Source organism: Drosophila novamexicana, unplaced genomic scaffold (assembly GCF_003285875.2).
Source record: "Drosophila novamexicana strain 15010-1031.04,08,12 unplaced genomic scaffold, DnovRS2.1 tig00000009-arrow-pilon, whole genome shotgun sequence".
Classification (NCBI taxonomy): Eukaryota; Metazoa; Arthropoda; class Insecta; order Diptera; family Drosophilidae; genus Drosophila; species Drosophila novamexicana.
Window position 1 is genome coordinate 2,594,856 of NW_020824766.1, and position 18,265 is coordinate 2,613,120.

Consider the following 18,265-nt stretch of genomic DNA (forward strand, 5'->3'; position numbering starts at 1 on the left):
ACTATCGATAGTAAAGCTCTCGGTAAATCATCTAAAAATTAACTAATTAGAAAACTCCATTTTGCACACTTTTTATTGTCATAATACAACAATTTTGTCATAACACCGAGTTATTACTACTATCGGTAGTATCGATAATGGTAATCTAAGATATCGAAACTATCGATAGTTTTTTAGCTCGTGATAATGATTCAAGTTTCGTGATCGACTATATCAACTTTCACTTTCAATTTTTTCGATAAATGTGGTCATGTTTTAAAACACTAAAGTGGCGCCCAATCAATGTCCTCCTCGGATCGTCGCGGCGTCACCTGCGGCGGCGGCGGTGATCTAAATGATCTGATATTACACTGCGACGTACGATACGTAAACTGCGGCGCCCGATAGTAAATTGGACCGGAATGAATCGGAGTTGGTGGTCTTCTGTGGAGACTATCGACTGCGTACTGATTAAATCCCAACCAACGCTCGTAGAGCTCTTGGATCTCAGGCTTGAATGTCGTTATAGCTCCGGCCACGACACGGTCAGCACTAGACCTTTTCGAGGAGTTTGGTGAACCTTTATTGGGAGTTTCTTCCTTTGGGCTGGAGCTCTGCGATTGACCCTTTGGTAAGGGGCAGGATTGGGAACAGCATTGGCCACAGCGCTGGGGAGAGGATTGGGGACAGGGCTGGGGACAGGGCTGGGGGCAAGAGCTGCAGGAATTATTACAGCAGCCTTTGCGACAGCAACAGTTATTGCGCCAATAATAACAACCCGTGCAGGGATTATAATAACAGCATGGCCAGCAACAGCGAGCAGGACTGCAGCAAGAATTGCAACAGTTGCCAAACGGATTATTGTATTCCTCGTCCTCTTCCTGTTGTGGATCCTCATCGTTGTCCTGAAGGCTGTGGATTAAATTGACGATGGGTATGAGATACACAAAGCACAGCTGGAGACTTACTTTCCGCTGATGACCGTGTTACAGCCACAGTTGCGCGTCGGCTTGTTGCATTTTTTAGCTGGTTGTGATCCATTATCACCATCTTTGCTCCTTCTTGGTGAATCAATTTTCGCATTTTGTTGCCTGCCATCGGGTTGCATAGATTCTTCATTGCCATCAGTGGCCATTTTAATCGGCAGCAAGAGATAGCAACTTTCCGGTGGACGCGGAACTTGCAGGGACGTGCAAATGCTGCCAAATAGAATGTCTACATGAGCAATGTGACCTCAGAGAGGGGCTATTTCACTATGTTTTTTTTTAGTTCCAGCATGTATGATGTAGTCTATTGAAAGCTATCAGATTTGACCTGACATTGAACTCACCGCTCTACGAGATCCGAGCTCGCATTGCAGCAATTGACAATCTGAAGTTCTTTGTTACTTTTCTCCTTACTCTTACCATTGGGCTGCCTAACCTTGTTCTTGTTCCCTTTGTTGTTGTTGGCCTTTTCCACTTTGTCCTTGGTGATGGCAGTTTCCGTTGTGGAGGCGCCTGCATCACACGCACATTTCGGCAATGGAGCACTTGGCGCACAGCAACATGGACCTTGGGTGGGTTTTTGACAACATTGAAAATTTGGATAGAAATAGGGACTCAGGCTGGGCAGTGGAATTATTGGACCCATATAAGGCATATATGCTGCTTGCGGTGCTGGCTTGGCCGAACATTGACGTTCCAGGCCTGTACAAGGATCAAACTGGGGACATGTCCTGCTGGGTAAGCCAGCTGCTGGCATAGCTTCAACCCGTTGTGGCTGTTCCAGATTCATGTCAAGAACATTGCTTAAAGGATCTATCGCTTCCATAAAAGCAGTGCCAGGTACATCGTTTCCTATACCAATAGGTGGTACGGCAGGTGGTGCAGGATTAACTCCTGCAGTTCCATGTGCAGCAATCATATTTGTATAGTCTGCATTACTCATTTCGCAAGCATTTTTACACACTTCGTTCTCCAGATCACACGTATCGACACCTTTGTCTACACATTTACACTTCTTGGCCACCTTGTCTTTTTTAGTCGGACAACTGCAGGATTTTGGCTTTTCCTTTGTTTTTGTTGTGTTAGCAATTCGATTGCACAGAAAACTTGGCGGTACCATATTTGAGAATTTTGTCTCTTGTACACCCGCCGATCCCGCACGCCCACAATCACAAGTCTTTGGGGGGCTAAAAGTCCAAAGTTGGGCATTTGGCTTTAATAACTATTGCAACAAAATTCACTTACCCAGCATTGCAACCAGGATAAAAGCTTGAAAAGCTTAAAAAAATAATGAATATTACAAATTGATGGTAGCAGAAAACAAAGTAAGAGGACTCACTTCTCCGCACCACAGGCACACATTTTAAAAGAGTTTTGTCCACTTAAAAATTCATCGTTAAAATATACACATATAATTTAAGATAACAATAATTATTTGATGTTTAGATCAAGGTTCAGTTCCATAATGCTATAGATTTTATATGAACTCGTAATAAGCTGAACAAACGTAATGCCGAAAATGCGTTGTCATTCGTGTGATCAGCGACTCAGTTGATCAGTGATTAGTAATCATTATGATCTGATCTGTACATAAATGAAATACGACTAGAAAATATTCGAGCATCAATGTGTGCCATCTGTTTGTATAGAAGTTTATTCCTTACAACTTTGAAAGTATTTTATGCTCTTCTATAAAATAGGATTATGCATTTTTATGTAGAAACAAGAAAGAGGTTCTAGTCGGGAGCTCCCGACTAGGGGATACCCTGAACCCTCTTCTTCCAACATTAAATGCATATATATATATATATTCTATTTTAGAATTGCTTGGAAACGGAGTAAGTTATCGATTATCGGAAACAAACTCGCTCTGCGCGGGAGCTAGGAGCACCTACATCTAAAATTTCAAGTCTCTAGCTCTTATAGGTTCTGTGATCCTTGCGTTCATACATACGGACGGACGGACGGATGGACGGACGGACAGACAGACAGACAGACAGACAGACGGACATGGCTAGATCGACTCGGCTATCGATGCTGATCAAGAATATCTATACTTTATGGGGTCGGAGATGCTTCCTTCTGCCTGTTACATACATTTGGCTTTCGCACAAATACAATATACCCTTATACCCATTTTTAATGGGAACCGATATCGCCATCGCCAGTTGTTCCTCCGTCCCTATCTTAATATTTTAATTATTGTTTATTTTCGTAAATTAGTATTTCTCTTGCTGACAGCACTCCAAGTTTTCTAAATATCGATGAATAATTATTCTCAAACAGGGCCTTTGAAGCATATCTCTATTTGGTAGGGAGATTCACGCGCATCTGTACAACTGCTCCTCGCGTCAGCCGTGGCTGAAGCTCTCGATAGGAGAAGATGCTTTTAATAGCCACCAACTATTCTGCATTTGACATTTAACAATATGCTAATCATTTGTTGTTTTCGACAAATCAAAGCTGTATATTGAAGTTTTGGAACATGTTGACAGATAAATTTGAACGGAAGTATTGTTAAATTTGGTTGCGTGCGCCCAGCAAAATGCGCAAAAATGTTAGCCCCAGTGGAGCAAGGAGTAGCAGCCCGATGTGGTACACTGCGGCCGCAGACTATGCACAGAAATTGCGTATGTCCAATCCGATGGGCTCCAGGTTTGCTCAGGCGGCGAGCAACAGCCGGGCACCCGTAAGGGGCTTTACTGGACAGGGAAACAGATTGCTGCCGTCACAGAACTTAAGTGTGCCCACGCAAAATAGAGGCAGGAGTTTGGAGAGCAGAAATAACTCTATTAAACGGCGTCGTTCACGTAACTCAACGAGAAATATATTTTTGGCGTCGCCGACTAGAACCCGAACGACCAACCGCTCGGTTTCGCCTCACGTGGTTGATATGCAGATACCGCTTCATAACCTGAAGGATCCTTGGTATAGTAAGAGTACGTTGGTAACAACAATGATGGAGGCTCGGAACAGTCATGACTTTGCCGCCAATTCCGATGAGGACAACGAGGACAACGAGGACAAGCAGAGACATGATACTGTGAGTACGCGGACATTGAAAAGCAAAGAATCCAAGGATATTCTGCAAGCCAATATGTTGCCACTCATTATGGTGGAGCCAAATCCAAAGAGCAATTCGCCTTCAAAGACTTCACATGGTCGAAAGAAAAAGCCCACTGCCAAGTCAAAATTACCAGCTGGCACAAAAAAAACTGAACCGGCGAACGTTGAACAGCAGCAGGCGCCAGCTGTAAGCGATCCTGTGGTGGAAAACGATGTCGGAGCAGCCGCTGTTGAGGAGAGAAAGAGCGCCACAAAGGAGGAAACAGCTGAAAATAAAGCGACAAAGAGTAACGATTTGGATGACAAGTCATCGAAATGCGGTTGCCCATCCTTTCGCGGCGAATATCCATCGCGTCGTCGCTCCGAACACAATGCTAATGAGATGGTGAGTCCGAGCCGAGATGGTGACTATGAGGACCTGGTTGAGGCTTGTGAAGTAACGGAGGCGCACTTTATAAGGTACGTTTTATTTGAATCCGACTCCCAGATAAATGTTCCTGACAGTATTTTACTGCCCTTAAGCTATGACTGTGATGAGCTGAACTCGGCGGTCGAAAATGATTTGGATTTGCCATCGCATCAAAGCAACTTTTGGAATGCCGCACCACAATATTTCCTGCCATCATTCATCTCGCCGGGTCAACTGGGAAAAACAGCTTGCATGGAGCAGAAACAGCCGAATTCAAAGTGCCCTGGCAAACCCTGCGCTTATCAGCAGTCGCAGCAGCAAGCAAACCGAATGAATCGGAATAGTTGTTCCTATAACAATCGTGGCATTGCCTGGAACAGGCCGTCCTGCCGGCAACAGCAAAAGCATGGTTATCCGGGCCAGCAGATGCACCCCAACTCCTGCTACAGCATGTGCAGTCATCATCAGCCAATGCAAGTGCCTGTCCGGATATCGACACAGGCCTGCCAAAGCGGCCTAACCGAGCTGCTGGCCCAGCAGCTGCAAAGCCAGATGCAGCAGGCGCAGGTCCAAATCGCCCAGGTTCAAATGCAATTAAGCACTGTCTGTGGCTCGTCCAAAATGCAGCATACGCCGGCTCTGGTCCATAATCCAACAAGCTGTGAGATGAGCAATGATTCACCGCAGGAGTTCACAGGCGATCGGGAGACGCCGTGCTCGGATGTGGACACATTGAACGATGTTCCAACGGCAGTGGATGTCGCAGAGACACAGCAAAGACGTTCGGTACAGTTTCCGGTGAGAGAAGAGGCCCTAGCCTCCGTGACAAATACGAATGGGACAACCGAACAGAGCCCGTTGATGGTGTCTCCGAAAGCGCCAGCACCACTTATGAGCCTAGGATTTTATGCCATGCACGATGCACAGAACCAATGCTGCTTTCAGCAACAACAGCATCAGCAACAGCAACAGTTTTCAATGCAGTTACCACTGCAACAATATCATCCCCAGCAGCAGCAGCAACAGCAACAGCAGCAGCAACAGCAGCAACAGCAGCAACAGCAGCAGCAGCAACAGCAGCAGCAACAGCAGCAGCAGCAGCAGCAGCAGCAACAGCAGCAACAGCAAAATATCATGCATTCAGTACAGTTTCCGGGGAGTTGTTATCGACAGCCCTGTTGCCGGCAGCGCTATGCCCAGATGCGCTTCATGATGCCGCGCTGCTGGCAGGGCCACTAGAGTAGCCTCCGCACAGTATTTCTTGGCTTTACCCAAAGGAGTTCGTAAGGTAACGTGCCATGTACAGTGAAACAAGGAGTGCACAACAGCGACCTTATGTATAATGTACGGTACATTACAAACTCGGTTTATCTATGGAGAGTTTTAACCAGAGTTGAGCTAAATCCAATTTGGTCAATGCTTCCGTTTCAAGTTATAATAGTTGCATTATTATTATTATATATATATGTATTATCAAAATTGTCAAAACATTAATATGATAAGCTTTCAGAAAATATTACTTTAATATATATATATATATTGGTTCTTGTTCCCGAGACTAATCCGTGGAGTAGGGCTGCTATATTCAGCGATCTAGAAATTGTTTGAAATTTGTTTATGAGATGAATTTGTTGTCAATCGTAAAAGTCATTTCACAGTATTCGGCGCAAAATTTTAAGTTTTTCCCTCGAATTGTAAACTTTTTGCTTCCCGAATGAGATTGACGACATATTCCGTTTAAATTACAGATTTTTTATTAAAAAATAGAAGCAATTCTCAAACCGATTGATTGACATTTTTAATAAAAAATGTATAATTTTAATGCAATGTGTTGCTGTTCACATAGATGCTGTCAAAACTGTTGCCGCCATCAATTGGTAACAGATGCGAGCAATGGCTGTGTATGCCAAAATTGTCACCGCGATATGAGTCAGGACTCCATCAAAGTTATACATAACATTACGACCCTGCAAAAATATGAAAAGGATGATGCCACGTCAAGTGTCACGTCTCGGATAGAATATTCGGACGTTTGTAGACGAAACGAATGCCCGCTGAGATGTCTTACGGTTGCATCGAATGGAGAGGAGACTACATCGTTCAATGGCTCTGGGCTATTGACGCCAGTTTGCTCTGTTGACGAATCAATTAAATCTAAAGTCTCTATGTCATCTAAATCGGCCCCAGTGCCTGCTCCGGTTAGCTCTGGTCACGCGTCAGTGTCTAATAAATCATCTACGAAAAGCTCAAAGATGACAGTACCAAGGGAATCGATGAATGGTTCAACAAGAGGCTCGGTGTCTTCCAAGTCGCCAAAGGAATATCAAGGAGACAGCAAAACAGCAGAGACTTCGTCTCGGTTAATATCGCCAATGGGATCAACCACAGCATCAATTAAATCGAAAGCCTCTGAAATGTCTAGTCGACCGCAGGAGGTGCCTGAGAGTAGCGCTATTCGCGCTTCAGGATCTGCTAAGTCACATGCGTACAGCTCTAAGATGAGTTTCTCAATGATGGATGGTGCACCTGAAAAAAGAATCTCTGTGTCATCCAAGTCTCAAGGGGAATATCGAAGAAGTAGCCAAACGGAGGCCGTTTCGAGGGAAGGCGACAAATTTTTAACGCCAACTAGATCCATTGCAGGGTCAACTAAAAGTAGAGCCTCTGCGTCATCTAAATTGCGCGGCGAGCTGGCTCAGGATTGCTCTGGTAAAACCTCAGCATCGTGCAAATTAAGTCGAACATTTAGCAGAACGGAGGATACTTCGAGAGATGGCTCTAAATGTTTAACTAAACCAAGAGTCTCTGCTACGTCCAATTGTCCGCGAGAGGCAAATCAGGCTCGCTCTGAACGAAGCTTAAGGTCTACTGCGTCATCTAAGAATGGGGCTGATCAAACAAGCCGCAAGCAGCAAGATGATTTCAAAATGGGGTCTCCATCACCCACCGTGTTAAGTGCCAGGCTAACAATGTCTTCTGCGTCATCTAAGAATGGGGCAAAACTGCAAATGGCTGATCAAACAAACCGCAAGCAACAGGATGATCTCAGATTGGGGTCTCCGGTAAGGCAAAGTCCATCATCACCCGCCGAGCTTAGTCCAAGGCTTTCGAGGTCTACTGCGTCATCTAAGAATGGAGCAAAACTTCAAATGGTTGATCAAAAAAAGCGAGATGATCTCAACATGCGGTCTCCGGCTAGGCTAAGTCCATCATCACCCAACGAGCTTAGTCCAAGGCTTGAGCATAGTCGGAAATCGAAATTGATGAAAGCTGCTGCAACCGTAAAAAAGAAGATTGGAGCAATGGCGAAAGCTTTGACAACAGCCCCAAAATGCCCTCCATCCTGTGCCATGGACTATAATTATCTGAAAAAACTAATTGCACCGCTAGAACAAAAAGAAAATAAACAAAGGCCAACCAAAGTCACACCAAAAACGGAACCTATCAAGAGTGAGAAGGTGTTGGAGAAGACCAAACCAAAAAGGAAATTGAAGAAACTGGGGAAGCAAAAAACTCCAACTCCTGAGGCCCAATCCCCAGCTGTTCCTGAGCCGCAGCTCGAACCGCAGCTCGAGCCGAAACTCGAGCCGAAGCTCGAGCAAAGCCACAGCAATGAACTGTGGTAAGCATCAGAGCTTTGCATTTTCAGTTGTGATTTTGTTTTTTATGAATTCTTTCACATCCTCTAACAGGTTTGACCTCAATGTGCCCGTACGCGTTAATATACCCGGAACAATATGTTTTGGAAACATTTGGGATCTATTTTCAAATGCTTCAATGAATACCATGAATAAAAGCTTTCCCATAATGGATAACAGAACTGAAGCACTGCCCGATCCCCAAAACAATGCCTTGGTTAAGGAATGCCACAACCTAGCCGTAGCAAGGACACCTCCATCACTAGCTGAGCCTCCTTGTAAGTTGTGCATTTCAATGCGTCCCATGGGCTGTTGCTCGCCCATGCTGGCACGTGTGCCCGTTGCGGTGCCGTCTGCTGCAGAGCCCGTGCCACAGTGCCTTGATTTGAAAACTACACAGAGCCAGGTGGTTCAGGCGCAGTCTCCTGCAGAGCCCGCACAGCCACGGGCTCTCGAAAAGATTGCCAAAAAAAGAAAAGTGGTCAAACGGAAGACAATCCCAACACAGCCCAATATATGCAAAATGTGTGCTCAAAAACAAACCACGCCAAATAATTCCTTTTCACAGAGTAGCTGTGGTCATCACATTAGTCAATATTCGATGTGTAGCAATAACTTGTCTGGAAACAGAGCTCCACCTAACTCGGGTTTAACACTGGCATCCGGCAGAACAGGCTGCAATATCGATGTATTGCCATCCAGTAGGGAGAATAACATAAAAGATGCATTTAACAGACGGAAATTATCTCGAAAACGTTCGCAATTTAAAAACACAGCCAGTACCCATTTATCGCCGTGCAGCAAATATACAATACGGTATAGAACTCCACCCGAATCGGACATGTCGCTGCAGCGCCAGATTACCAAACCGACAACATCTAAGACGCTCTCTTGGAATACCAATGCACACAGATCAGTCGAACACGATACCTTCTACTTTGATGATGCGCCCATCAGTGAAAGTTATTTGGAAAGCAGCCGATTCCCTAGTTTCAGCAATGTGTCGCAGATATCATCACAATTGCTGGAACATAAACAAAATACCTACAATTATAGGGACTTTCAAGATCTGAAGGCGGAAAGCAAGGCAAATGCACTTGCAAATATGAGAAGCAAATGTGTGGGCAGTGCCATGGCCCATGGTTTACCGCCATTTAGGAACTTTCTACCTTCTGTTCAGGGTTGTTGCAACAACAGCCTGGAAACTATGGACACCAACGAGCAGCGTATGCAGAATTCGATGTATGATTATTCAACTTTCGATGGTATGGATTTGGAATCGGCACAGAGCAAATTTGTGTGTGACTGCAAATCTTGTCGCAGAGCTTACCAAGATTCGATCTCAGATCAGACTATTGCCGCTTCACTATATAGCCAGCCTCCGAAAACCTATTCGGATAAGTCAACCTATGTTCGATCGTATATGCAGGAAGATGTGGCTCCAAGCTGTGTGCATCAAAAACGCAGCAATTTCAATCGTCCACTAGCTGAGCTTAAAAGTATCAATTCCTCGTCAATGCAGTGCGAAAAACTATCGAAAGATACGGAGTCTCAAAGCTTATACATGGAGACACATGTTCTTCAAGATCTGTTGGCTTCCATACAAGTGCCAGCTTTAGATGATAAACAGAGCCAAGCTCCAATGCCGCAAAATGTTTGTAATATAAATCAATGTGACTCCAATATGCAAAACGACAGAGTCGATGCAAAAAAATCCAATGCAACCGATGAAATTAGCATAAAATGTTCAAAGACTGATAGAGAAATATGTCCTCAACCTTTAACACACGAAAAGTCCAAGAATTCCATGCAGCCCTATGCGTCGGCTAACAAATTATCCGAAGAGTCGAGGCAGCCATTAGCTGAGTTGGCCCACAGTAATATAACGAACTATAGGTCCAGGCTATCAATTACGCAAAGCATTTTGGAACTTATTATGGAGGCAAAGAAAAGTCGTTCCAGTGCTACGAATGTATCGAAGACAATTCCACCCGTTATTGCCTCGGACATGAGCACATACTCCGTTCAAATAAGGAAGTGCTCATTGCCCCAAATACAAGAGCTAGCCAGTGAGAAGAGCTTGAATAGATCAATAAATAATGCTCAAGATTCCACATGCGATCAAGTAGAAGTAAGCCAATGCACTAAATCAACTTGCGCAAAATATCTGAGCAAGAAAGAATCAAATACGGACTCACCGAAAAGGACGTACGCTTGCGGACCTATAAGTGACAAGTTGCGTCGAAAGAATCTCAAATTGTGTCTCTTGAAGCAGGGCGACAATAAATTTCTGCCAACCTTGGAGGAATATAAGGTGACGGCATATACACGCGTTTCCAAGAAATATTCCTTTCAAAAGGGAGGCAGAGATTACGGCGAATACGATTGCAATGGGAATTTGAAGCTGCAGCCTCTAAATGAAGCAAATATTGCCAATATAATGGAAGAACTGAAGAAATATTGTCATCGTGTGCCCATTAAGTAAGTACCTACTATAAAGCATACAAACGTTCCAATCAACTAACATATAACTATCTAAAAAAATACTTTTATGTGAGCCTATAATTTTATTCGAAATTAATCAGCTTTTAGCTAGACTAGATATTCAAACATGGTGCTAGAGATTTTATCAAAGAAATAGTTGAAGTCTTAAGTTTTTCGATTTGAAGTTACAAAATAGTTCTGATTTTCTTTTTATTTGCAGCAGTAGGGGCAAGCCCAAGTTGCCGGTTGTCCTGGTGCCTTTTCGGCAGAAGGGCAGTCGCTTTGGAACAATGATCACCATATGCCAACCAGATGAATGGTAAGAGAGCAATTCATTAATTAATAACTAAATGTAAGAAATAGCTAAAAATCCCAAAATAACAGGCGAGAGCTCGAAGTCTCCTGGCCAGTTATTCCGGGCAAGCGATTGGTCTGCAACAGATCGGTATGCAGCTGTTGTCGACAACGCACAGGGCTTTCCAAGCCAGCTGAGGCGTCAGTTGATTTTCCTAAGCGCTCAAAAAAGAAGAATTTAGTCGCGGGAGCAAAGTTCCATCGCCAAAGAGCCGAGCCCAAAGCATTCCCAAGAGAGTTTTCAAACCGTTCTCAATCACCGAAAACTGAACCGCATAGAGAACGAAATAAGAAATCTACAAGGTCAAGTCGCGTTACACATCCCAAAATAGAAGTGCGAGACACTCATGTTCCTGAGAAGTCCCACAAGTCAACTGGTACTACAACCCGTTCGTCGTCTCATAAGAGAGGCTCCTCTCGCACTAATGAGAGACAAGCTAATAGATCCCAGAACAAACATCGTGAATATAACGAATCTACTAAAAGAGGAGATTCCCGCCCAGTTGCAAAACAAGCCTGCCGATCACAGAATAATCGCAGGGAACATGTAGTAAAGTGTATTTGTTGTAGGTGTCATTCTAAGACAAGAGATGTTTTGAAATGTTATAGGACCGCCATTAGAGGACATCCTCCCACTGACAGAAAAGTTCATAGATCACAGAATAATCGAGCACAATCTGAAAAAAAGGTTGCCTCCCATCCCCCCAAAGGCGATATCAAAGCATTCCCAGAAGCAAGAAGTACTTCCAACCGCACAGACGAAGGCCAAGCACAAAATAAGAAAGTAGAACCTGATGTTTCGGTAGAGCTGAAAGATGCCCAACAGACAAGAAGTCACTCGAATCGTTCTAAAGCTTCTGAAAGAGGTTCTCGCACAGACGAAGGCCAAGCACAAAATAATGAAGAGGAACCTAACGTGTCGGCAGAGCTGAAAACTGCCCAACGGACAAGAAGTAATTCCAATCGCTCTAAAGCTTCCGAAAGAGGCTCTCGCACAGAGGAAGACCAAGCACACAGTAGGGAGGTGGAACCTGAAGCTTCGTCAGAGCTGAAAGCTGCCCGACAGGCAGGAAGTAACTCGAATAGTTCTGAAGCTTCTGAAAGAGATAATTATCGCACAGACGAAGACAAAGCACAGAACAGGGTGGTGGAACCTGAAGTTTTGGTAGAGCTGAAATCGGCTCGAAACATTTATAACCGTTTTGAAGCTTCCGAAAGTGATTATTTTCGCAAAGATGAGGGCCATGCACAAACTAGTGATGTGGAATCTGAAGTCTTAGTACAAATGCAGCCTGCCCGAAAGACAAGCAGTATTAATATTTTCAATCGCTATATAACTCCAATAATGGGCAATTCGCGCACTAATGAAAGCCAATCAAGTAGATCACAGAAATATCGTCCGGTAGCAGTAAATTACATTCATCCTGAAGATAGTTCCGAAGCGCCGCCAATGCTAGAATTTAATCCAAACAGTTCCAGCAATGATGCAAGGCTATCATATCGATTACGTCCCGCAGTCGAGTCCTCGGAAATGGAAAGCTCCATCAGTTCGAATGCATGCAATTGCACAAGAAAAAAGTGCCCATCGAAGTGTCTCATGTACACAGAATACAACAATAGGAATGTGCCCGAGGTAGAGCATAAAGAAGTCATCGTACTTATGGACGTGCGCCCATTGCGCAGCTCCAGCTTAAGCGCAGCGCGGAATGAAACTGTGACTCCATACAGGCATAGAGAGGTTGTTCCTGAAAATAGGGGTCAAATGTTATATGATTTGAGCCGAAGCTATGACGGGCAACCTTCGGCAAAGTCAACGTCCTTCAATTATTCAAATCGGTCGGTCGAGCAGCAGCAACAGCAGCAATTCCTATGGGATCGACAGCAACTATATCCCAACGAATTGGGACAATATCCACCGCAACAGATTCAGCCACTGCCGAACCAACAGAGCTTTAATCAAGCCAATGGCCGTGCAATATTCCTGCAGGACTTGCACTCAACACAACAATACGAAGAACTACAGCAGCAGCAGCAGATGGACATACATTTGCAGCCACAGTTGCAGCAACAGTTGCAACATCAGCTGCAGCAACAGTTGCAACATCAGCTGCAGCAACAGCCATATCAGGACTTTGTGCAGGCAGATGTTGAGCCCCAATATGTCAATAACTGGCCAAGGGGACCAGTTAATGTTGGGCCTCAGTATTTGAATAATTTAGACATAAATGCAGCAATAATGATGATGCCACAACAAAACAGCCGGGCACCATCGCAATTTTACCCCGGTAGCAGCCGCTATCAATATCGGAGAAAAGCCCGAGCTTTGCCAAATGATGTCGTCTATCAGCGAATTCTGGCCAAGTATGGCATACTGCGTATGCCAGGCGATTGCATCAGTTCCAATGTGCAAGGCTGCGTTTTAGACTGTCTGTGCACCAGACAACAAGAGGGGCAACAACAGCAGCAGCAGCCACAGCACCTGATCGGGCCCGATCATCAGTTGAGGAGAGTTCTGTAATAAATCTGCCCAAATGCCCAATTTATAATTTCATAGTTTCGGATCTACTTGGGTTTATTGGTTTGGCAAATGTAATTTGTATAATTTACTTTCTGGCCACCTTGTGGGGCCAGGCCATAACGGAGGTGTAGCGGCTGATGCGCTTGGTCAGCAGGCGTGTTGGCATTGCGGACGAGGTCGGCTTCAGCACCAGGCAGGTGCGTCCAAAGCGTGCCATGTAGACCTTTGTGGCTGCAATGGCTGCACCCGCCTTGTTCCGCGACAGCTGCACCTTCTTGCCGGTCTTCTCACTGGAGCCGAGTGTATTTACCCGTCTGACAGTTAGCTGGGAAGCGCTGGTATGCAGCTCAGAGTCACTGTGCTCGCTGAGCACAGTCGCCTCCTTGGCCCGGTGCTTCCTAGAACGCCTGCGACTCACATGCATCTCGGACGTCGAACTGTGATCGGGCGTACTAGACGACGAGCGCGGGTCATCCAAATGGTTGCTGCCGCCCAGGCAGACAAACTGTTGTTGCTGCTTCTGCAGATGGTGCACCTGTTGCTGCTGGTAATCGTAGCATGCAGCGCAGGAATGGCGTTGCATGTGGCAGCTGGCGCAGTGTGGTATGTCGTAGGTTGACATGCTGACCGCGGGCATGGGATAACAGAGGCAAGGATTGATGGGCTGTGGTGCCCAGCCTCTTAGGGGATACTCGTGCTGCTGCGGCGGCGGCAGCAGCAATGAATGACTGCAATGGTTCGGCATAGCCGGTGCTTGGCCAAATCCGAGCGCTGTTTGTGCCATCGTCGGCCTCAACAAGCAGCAACTGCTGCAGCAATGACTATAAGTTGGTCCTGCAACTGGATGTTGCTGCTGTGCGTGTGCAAAAAGATGCTGCTGCTGCTGCTGTTGCATCTGCTGCATCTGTTGCTGCTGTTGCTGCTGTTGCAGCAGTAGTTGTTGCTGTTGCTGCCTCAAGCAGCAGCTGTAATTGTTGCTATCAGCAGCTTGCTGGCAGTATTGGCAGTGAGTTGCCTTTGGCATTGGCTGACAGCAACTGTTGTTGTTCTGGTGTGCGCAACAATTCGCGCAGTTGCTGTGCGGCAAAGCTGTTGTTGCCAGCAATGGTTGCTGTTGTGGCTGTGCATTAACCGTGTTGGTGGCCGTCTGTGTTGCAACGGGCACAAAACTGATGGTCACATGTGGCGATGTGTCGGGCTTGGCACAAGCTGTGGCTGCAGTCTTGGCAGCCGCGGTTTCTGCTTGCATCAACTTCTCCAGTTGCAGAGCACACATTTGGCTAAGCCGGCGCAGCGGCGGCGCACTCATGCTGCTGCGCCTGGCCGCGCAGGCACCACATTCCGGCGTTTTGGCAGTGACATCTGTCGCCTGGCAGCCACGGCTGTGTCCCTTGAGCATGCTCGACCGCATCGCGCACTGCAGCAGAAACTCGTCGGTCTGGGAGCCCGTATTGGCGCCTATGTCGCAGGGGGATGTCTGCTGCTCGGCATGATTGTGACAGACGGCGCGGCCCTGCAGCGTCTGCTCCATACGCTTGCGCACCAGCGCATCCTCGAGCACCACAAAGCTGGGCTTGCCGCGCAGTTTCTTGTTGTAGATTTTCACGAATCGATCGTGCATTGTCTCCAGCGATTGCGCATCAATGCTGATCATATCGTTGCTGTTCTTCTCCTCACCGTTGGCCAGCTCGCTGTCCGAGCTGCCGGCGTTCTCCTCGAGCACCGCTAGCCGTAGGCGCTGCTTGCCGCCGCGCGATGACTTTCGGTTTGCATTACGAATCTTTGGGCTGGACTGCTCCTTGACTGGCAGCTGACTGCCTTCCGGCTCGCACTGGACACTGGGGCTGACCTCGACCTTGCCATTGTCGTCCACCGTGACTATAAAGCTGCGCCTTCCGTTGCTCTGGCCGGATTTTTTTACGCTACACGCAATAGCGCAATCCTTGGGCACAGGCTTTTCCTCAACGGCGGACATATTTTTTTTTTTAAGTTTTTGTGATCCGAAAAGTTTTATTTTATTTTGTGTTGTTTTAGGCTTACATCTGAATTTAGTTATGGCATCGGGCCAAATAAAATGCCTGCCTACTTAAACATGGCTTGTACAAATTTCACAACGAAATAGGCCGGAACGAAGTGCTCGGGCAATAAAACAACATTTCGTATTATCGATAGCATTACTGGACTTACAATGAGCAAAATTACGTAAATATTTCATAGTAGCTGTCAATCCTTGCTGCCTCGCAGGCCAGGTCGAGCAACCAAAGTGGGGCAAAGTTTGCGCATTTGTGTTGAAACATTTGCAAAATGTTTTGCACGGAGAGCTGCGACCACTGCATCCATGCGACTTCGTCTGGCCGCGTTTTGAGCCCAAGGAAGTCGCAAGCTGTGCAGCACAAGCTATCGCAAGTCAGGCAGCAGCAACCTATGCAAATGAGGCAGCAGCAACAACAGCCACAGATACAGCAACAACAACAGCAGCAAGAACAACAGCAACAACAAATCAACTACAACTTGCGCTATGCTCCGATGCCAACGACAGAGTTCGACAACGGTTGCGAGGCCGATTCACAACAGCTGGGAGTTTGCATTGTGACCGAGGGTCCCGAGGGCTTTAGGTACAGATCGACAAACCTTGCTCAGTGCATTTTTAACGAAATTTCTATCTTTTATTCAAAGCTTCGACTGCAGTGTGCCGATTCCCAATAGTTTTAATTATAATGCCTATCAGAATTTGGTACAATTTTTCACGTCGCACGACAACAACAACAACAGTCACATGTCCCAGCAGCAGTCGCCACAGCAGTACTCAGTGGCTAGGCCAGCGCCAAGGCAAAATTGTCAAAATGAGTTTATGCCACAGCAGTATCCGGCGCTTAGGCCAGCGCTTAAGCCAGCGTCCAAACAAACTTGCATATGTCCGGATGCCGCCTATAATTCAGCGCCACCCACCGCGTCAAAACCGGCCAAATGTCCCAAAGAGGATCGAGCACAGAAGCGGGCATCGCAGCAGCAATATGCGGTGCTGCCGCCTCACAGCTACCCAACAACAGCCCCGTCAGGTTCGGCCAAGGCCCCGCAAATAAATGCTGGCTATGGCTCGGTAACACCAATGGCTCCACCATATCAAAATCAGCAGCCGTGCGAACCCTACTGTCAGTTCCAGAGCATGCAATGGCAGCAGCAACAGCAGCAGCAGCAACAGCAGCAGCAGCAACAGCCAAATATATGTACCGCGACTCCAGATATGCAAGTCCAGCCCTTGATGCGCTTTGATTTGCCATGCCGGCTGGTCGAACTGCAGCGTGATAATGCATGTCCAGATCCAACGCAGCCTACGTTTGTGCTTCAGCTCTTGGCGCCTATACAAGCATCAGGCTATGCCGAAGACTTGCCAATGGGACCAATGCCCGACACGCAAGGTAGAACTGCACCAAGAAATTCATTAAATTCTTCAGAATTTTCGTCACCAAGAGCCTCACAAAGTCCGCCATATCCACCATGTCCACCATATCCTCCATATCCAATGACAGCAGCTCTGCCCAAATACCAACCATATAAGAAAGGGCCCCCAAAAAGCAATGATGCTGGCCGGACGGAAAACTCTTGTTCGCATAGGCTATCGGACTATGAAAACGGATTGGGAAACGTGAATGGAAATAGAACTAGAAATGGGAGTGCGAATAGAACTGGGAATGGGAGTGCGAATGGAAGTGGGAATCGAAATGGTATTGGAAATGGTATTGGAAATCGTATTGGAAATGGTATTGGAAATGGTATTGGAAATGGTATTGGAAATGGATATAGTAATGGAAATGGTAATGGAAATGGTAATGAAAATGGTATTGGAAATGGATATAGTAATGGAAATGGTAATGGTAATGGAAATGGTATTGGAAATGGAAATGATAATGGAAATGGTAATGGAAATACGAAGCATGGCTACAGCAATAACAGGCTCTGTCCTCGCTGCTCGCATTGGTGCTGCCAATTGCATCCAGGAGCACGACAGGGCGGCGGCTATAGTCAGAGATTCTAGAGAAAGTGCTTTAAATACTGAAGCAAAGATTGATCTATACAAAAATATTTAATGCGAACCCATATTTTAAAGAATGATTATCATTAGGCTTCACTAATCAAAGCAAATAATTGGGCAATTAAATGAGACTAAAAAATTGTTTAAAAAATTGAAAAGCAAGGGGACATCATTTTATTCAAATTTAAAAACTTAACATAGATATGCTTAAAATAGAAGGATCAATGGGATAGCTGAGCCTGAGAACAAAGTATTGTACATAATAATAATGATAATAATAATGATAGTTAAAGGTAGTAGGAACAAGTGTAAAAGAATCTTAGTTTTCTCATTCAAAGCACTTATATTTACAAGATCACATAAATGAGCCAAGCTAATTAATTGTCCGTATTCATGGATTCGTTGCCTCCATATCATTGAAATAGTTTGAGACATAGTTGCTTATAAAAGAGGTTATCGCAGTTTGTTCGATTGCCTGATTCACTTGGTGCCTGGCATTAGAGATTGGCGTTTCAGGCCGTGTAAAATGCTGGGCAGCTGGAATATTGCTTGTGGCTGTTGCAAAGCTGGAAAAGTTTGCCCCTCGTGGATATGGCAAGGCATCCGTGTGCGCAGCCAGGTGGGACTGCATCGGAGGCTGCTGCTGATATGATCGAGCATTCGTGAGAATATTGCCAGCTCTGTAATCGATGGTATGTCGACGTCGCATAATGCCACCACCGCAGTTGTTGCTGCTGTCGCAGCTGTTGCCTGTTGCCACTGGCGGTTGCATGTTGTCCGCGCAATATGCTGCTGGCG

The 18,265-nt window shown here is 45.8% G+C and overlaps 5 protein-coding genes across 6 annotated transcripts; 3 read left to right on the plus strand and 2 right to left on the minus strand.

Moving 5' to 3' along the window:
• Nucleotides 1-55: 55 nt before the first annotated feature.
• On the minus strand, nt 56-2,426 carry LOC115768878. The gene is made up of 5 exons (XM_030713589.1): nt 2,305-2,426; nt 2,211-2,243; nt 1,310-2,152; nt 948-1,178; nt 56-891 (listed from the first exon to the last, which is right to left on the minus strand). The coding sequence occupies exons 1-5, from the start codon at nt 2,325-2,327 to the stop codon at nt 264-266; spliced, it is 1,758 nt and encodes a 585-aa protein (XP_030569449.1). The 5' UTR covers nt 2,328-2,426; the 3' UTR covers nt 56-263.
• A 996-nt stretch (nt 2,427-3,422) lies between these two features.
• On the plus strand, nt 3,423-5,934 carry LOC115769579 (putative uncharacterized protein DDB_G0291608). Its single transcript, XM_030714456.1, has 2 exons — nt 3,423-4,490; nt 4,554-5,934. Exons 1-2 carry the CDS (start codon nt 3,511-3,513, stop codon nt 5,677-5,679), a joined length of 2,106 nt encoding a protein of 701 aa, XP_030570316.1. The 5' UTR covers nt 3,423-3,510; the 3' UTR covers nt 5,680-5,934.
• A 297-nt stretch (nt 5,935-6,231) lies between these two features.
• Nucleotides 6,232-13,441, plus strand: LOC115769572. 2 transcript variants are annotated; one of them, XM_030714433.1, is made up of 4 exons: nt 6,232-8,062; nt 8,133-10,559; nt 10,783-10,881; nt 10,947-13,441. In XM_030714433.1, exons 1-4 carry the CDS (start codon nt 6,249-6,251, stop codon nt 13,432-13,434), a joined length of 6,828 nt encoding a protein of 2,275 aa, XP_030570293.1. In that variant the 5' UTR covers nt 6,232-6,248; the 3' UTR covers nt 13,435-13,441. The 2 variants fall into 2 exon arrangements, with proteins under 2 accessions (XP_030570293.1, XP_030570302.1); XM_030714442.1 differs by having other exon boundaries at nt 10,786-10,881.
• A 24-nt stretch (nt 13,442-13,465) lies between these two features.
• On the minus strand, nt 13,466-15,496 carry LOC115769588. Its single transcript, XM_030714467.1, has one exon. The coding sequence runs from the start codon at nt 15,407-15,409 to the stop codon at nt 13,520-13,522; it is 1,890 nt and encodes a 629-aa protein (XP_030570327.1). The 5' UTR covers nt 15,410-15,496; the 3' UTR covers nt 13,466-13,519.
• Nucleotides 15,497-15,586: 90 nt separating this feature from the next.
• On the plus strand, nt 15,587-17,605 carry LOC115769594 (probable serine/threonine-protein kinase tsuA). The gene is made up of 2 exons (XM_030714481.1): nt 15,587-16,049; nt 16,111-17,605. The coding sequence occupies exons 1-2, from the start codon at nt 15,739-15,741 to the stop codon at nt 17,468-17,470; spliced, it is 1,671 nt and encodes a 556-aa protein (XP_030570341.1). The 5' UTR covers nt 15,587-15,738; the 3' UTR covers nt 17,471-17,605.
• The last annotated feature ends 660 nt before the right edge of the window (nt 17,606-18,265 follow it).

Excerpts from the sequence above, each read along its gene's own strand:
- LOC115769594 (XM_030714481.1), top strand. The coding sequence starts at position 15,739 with ATGTTTTGCACGGAGAGCTGCGACCACTGCATCCATGCGACTTCGTCT. Across the intron at positions 16,050-16,110 it reads GAGGGTCCCGAGGGCTTTAG|CTTCGACTGCAGTGTGCCGA; the intron begins GTACAGATCGAC and ends TTTTATTCAAAG.
- LOC115769579 (XM_030714456.1), top strand. The coding sequence starts at position 3,511 with ATGCGCAAAAATGTTAGCCCCAGTGGAGCAAGGAGTAGCAGCCCGATG. Across the intron at positions 4,491-4,553 it reads ACGGAGGCGCACTTTATAAG|CTATGACTGTGATGAGCTGA; the intron begins GTACGTTTTATT and ends ACTGCCCTTAAG.
- LOC115768878 (XM_030713589.1), bottom strand. The coding sequence starts at position 2,327 with ATGTGTGCCTGTGGTGCGGAGAA. Across the intron at positions 2,244-2,304 it reads TGTGCCTGTGGTGCGGAGAA|CTTTTCAAGCTTTTATCCTG; the intron begins GTGAGTCCTCTT and ends TATTTTTTTAAG. Across the intron at positions 1,179-1,309 it reads AGCTCGGATCTCGTAGAGCG|CATTTGCACGTCCCTGCAAG; the intron begins GTGAGTTCAATG and ends TCTATTTGGCAG.
- LOC115769588 (XM_030714467.1), bottom strand. The coding sequence starts at position 15,409 with ATGTCCGCCGTTGAGGAAAAGCCTGTGCCCAAGGATTGCGCTATTGCG.
- LOC115769572 (XM_030714433.1), top strand. The coding sequence starts at position 6,249 with ATGTATAATTTTAATGCAATGTGTTGCTGTTCACATAGATGCTGTCAA. Across the intron at positions 8,063-8,132 it reads AGCCACAGCAATGAACTGTG|GTTTGACCTCAATGTGCCCG; the intron begins GTAAGCATCAGA and ends ATCCTCTAACAG. Across the intron at positions 10,560-10,782 it reads TGTCATCGTGTGCCCATTAA|CAGTAGGGGCAAGCCCAAGT; the intron begins GTAAGTACCTAC and ends TTTTATTTGCAG.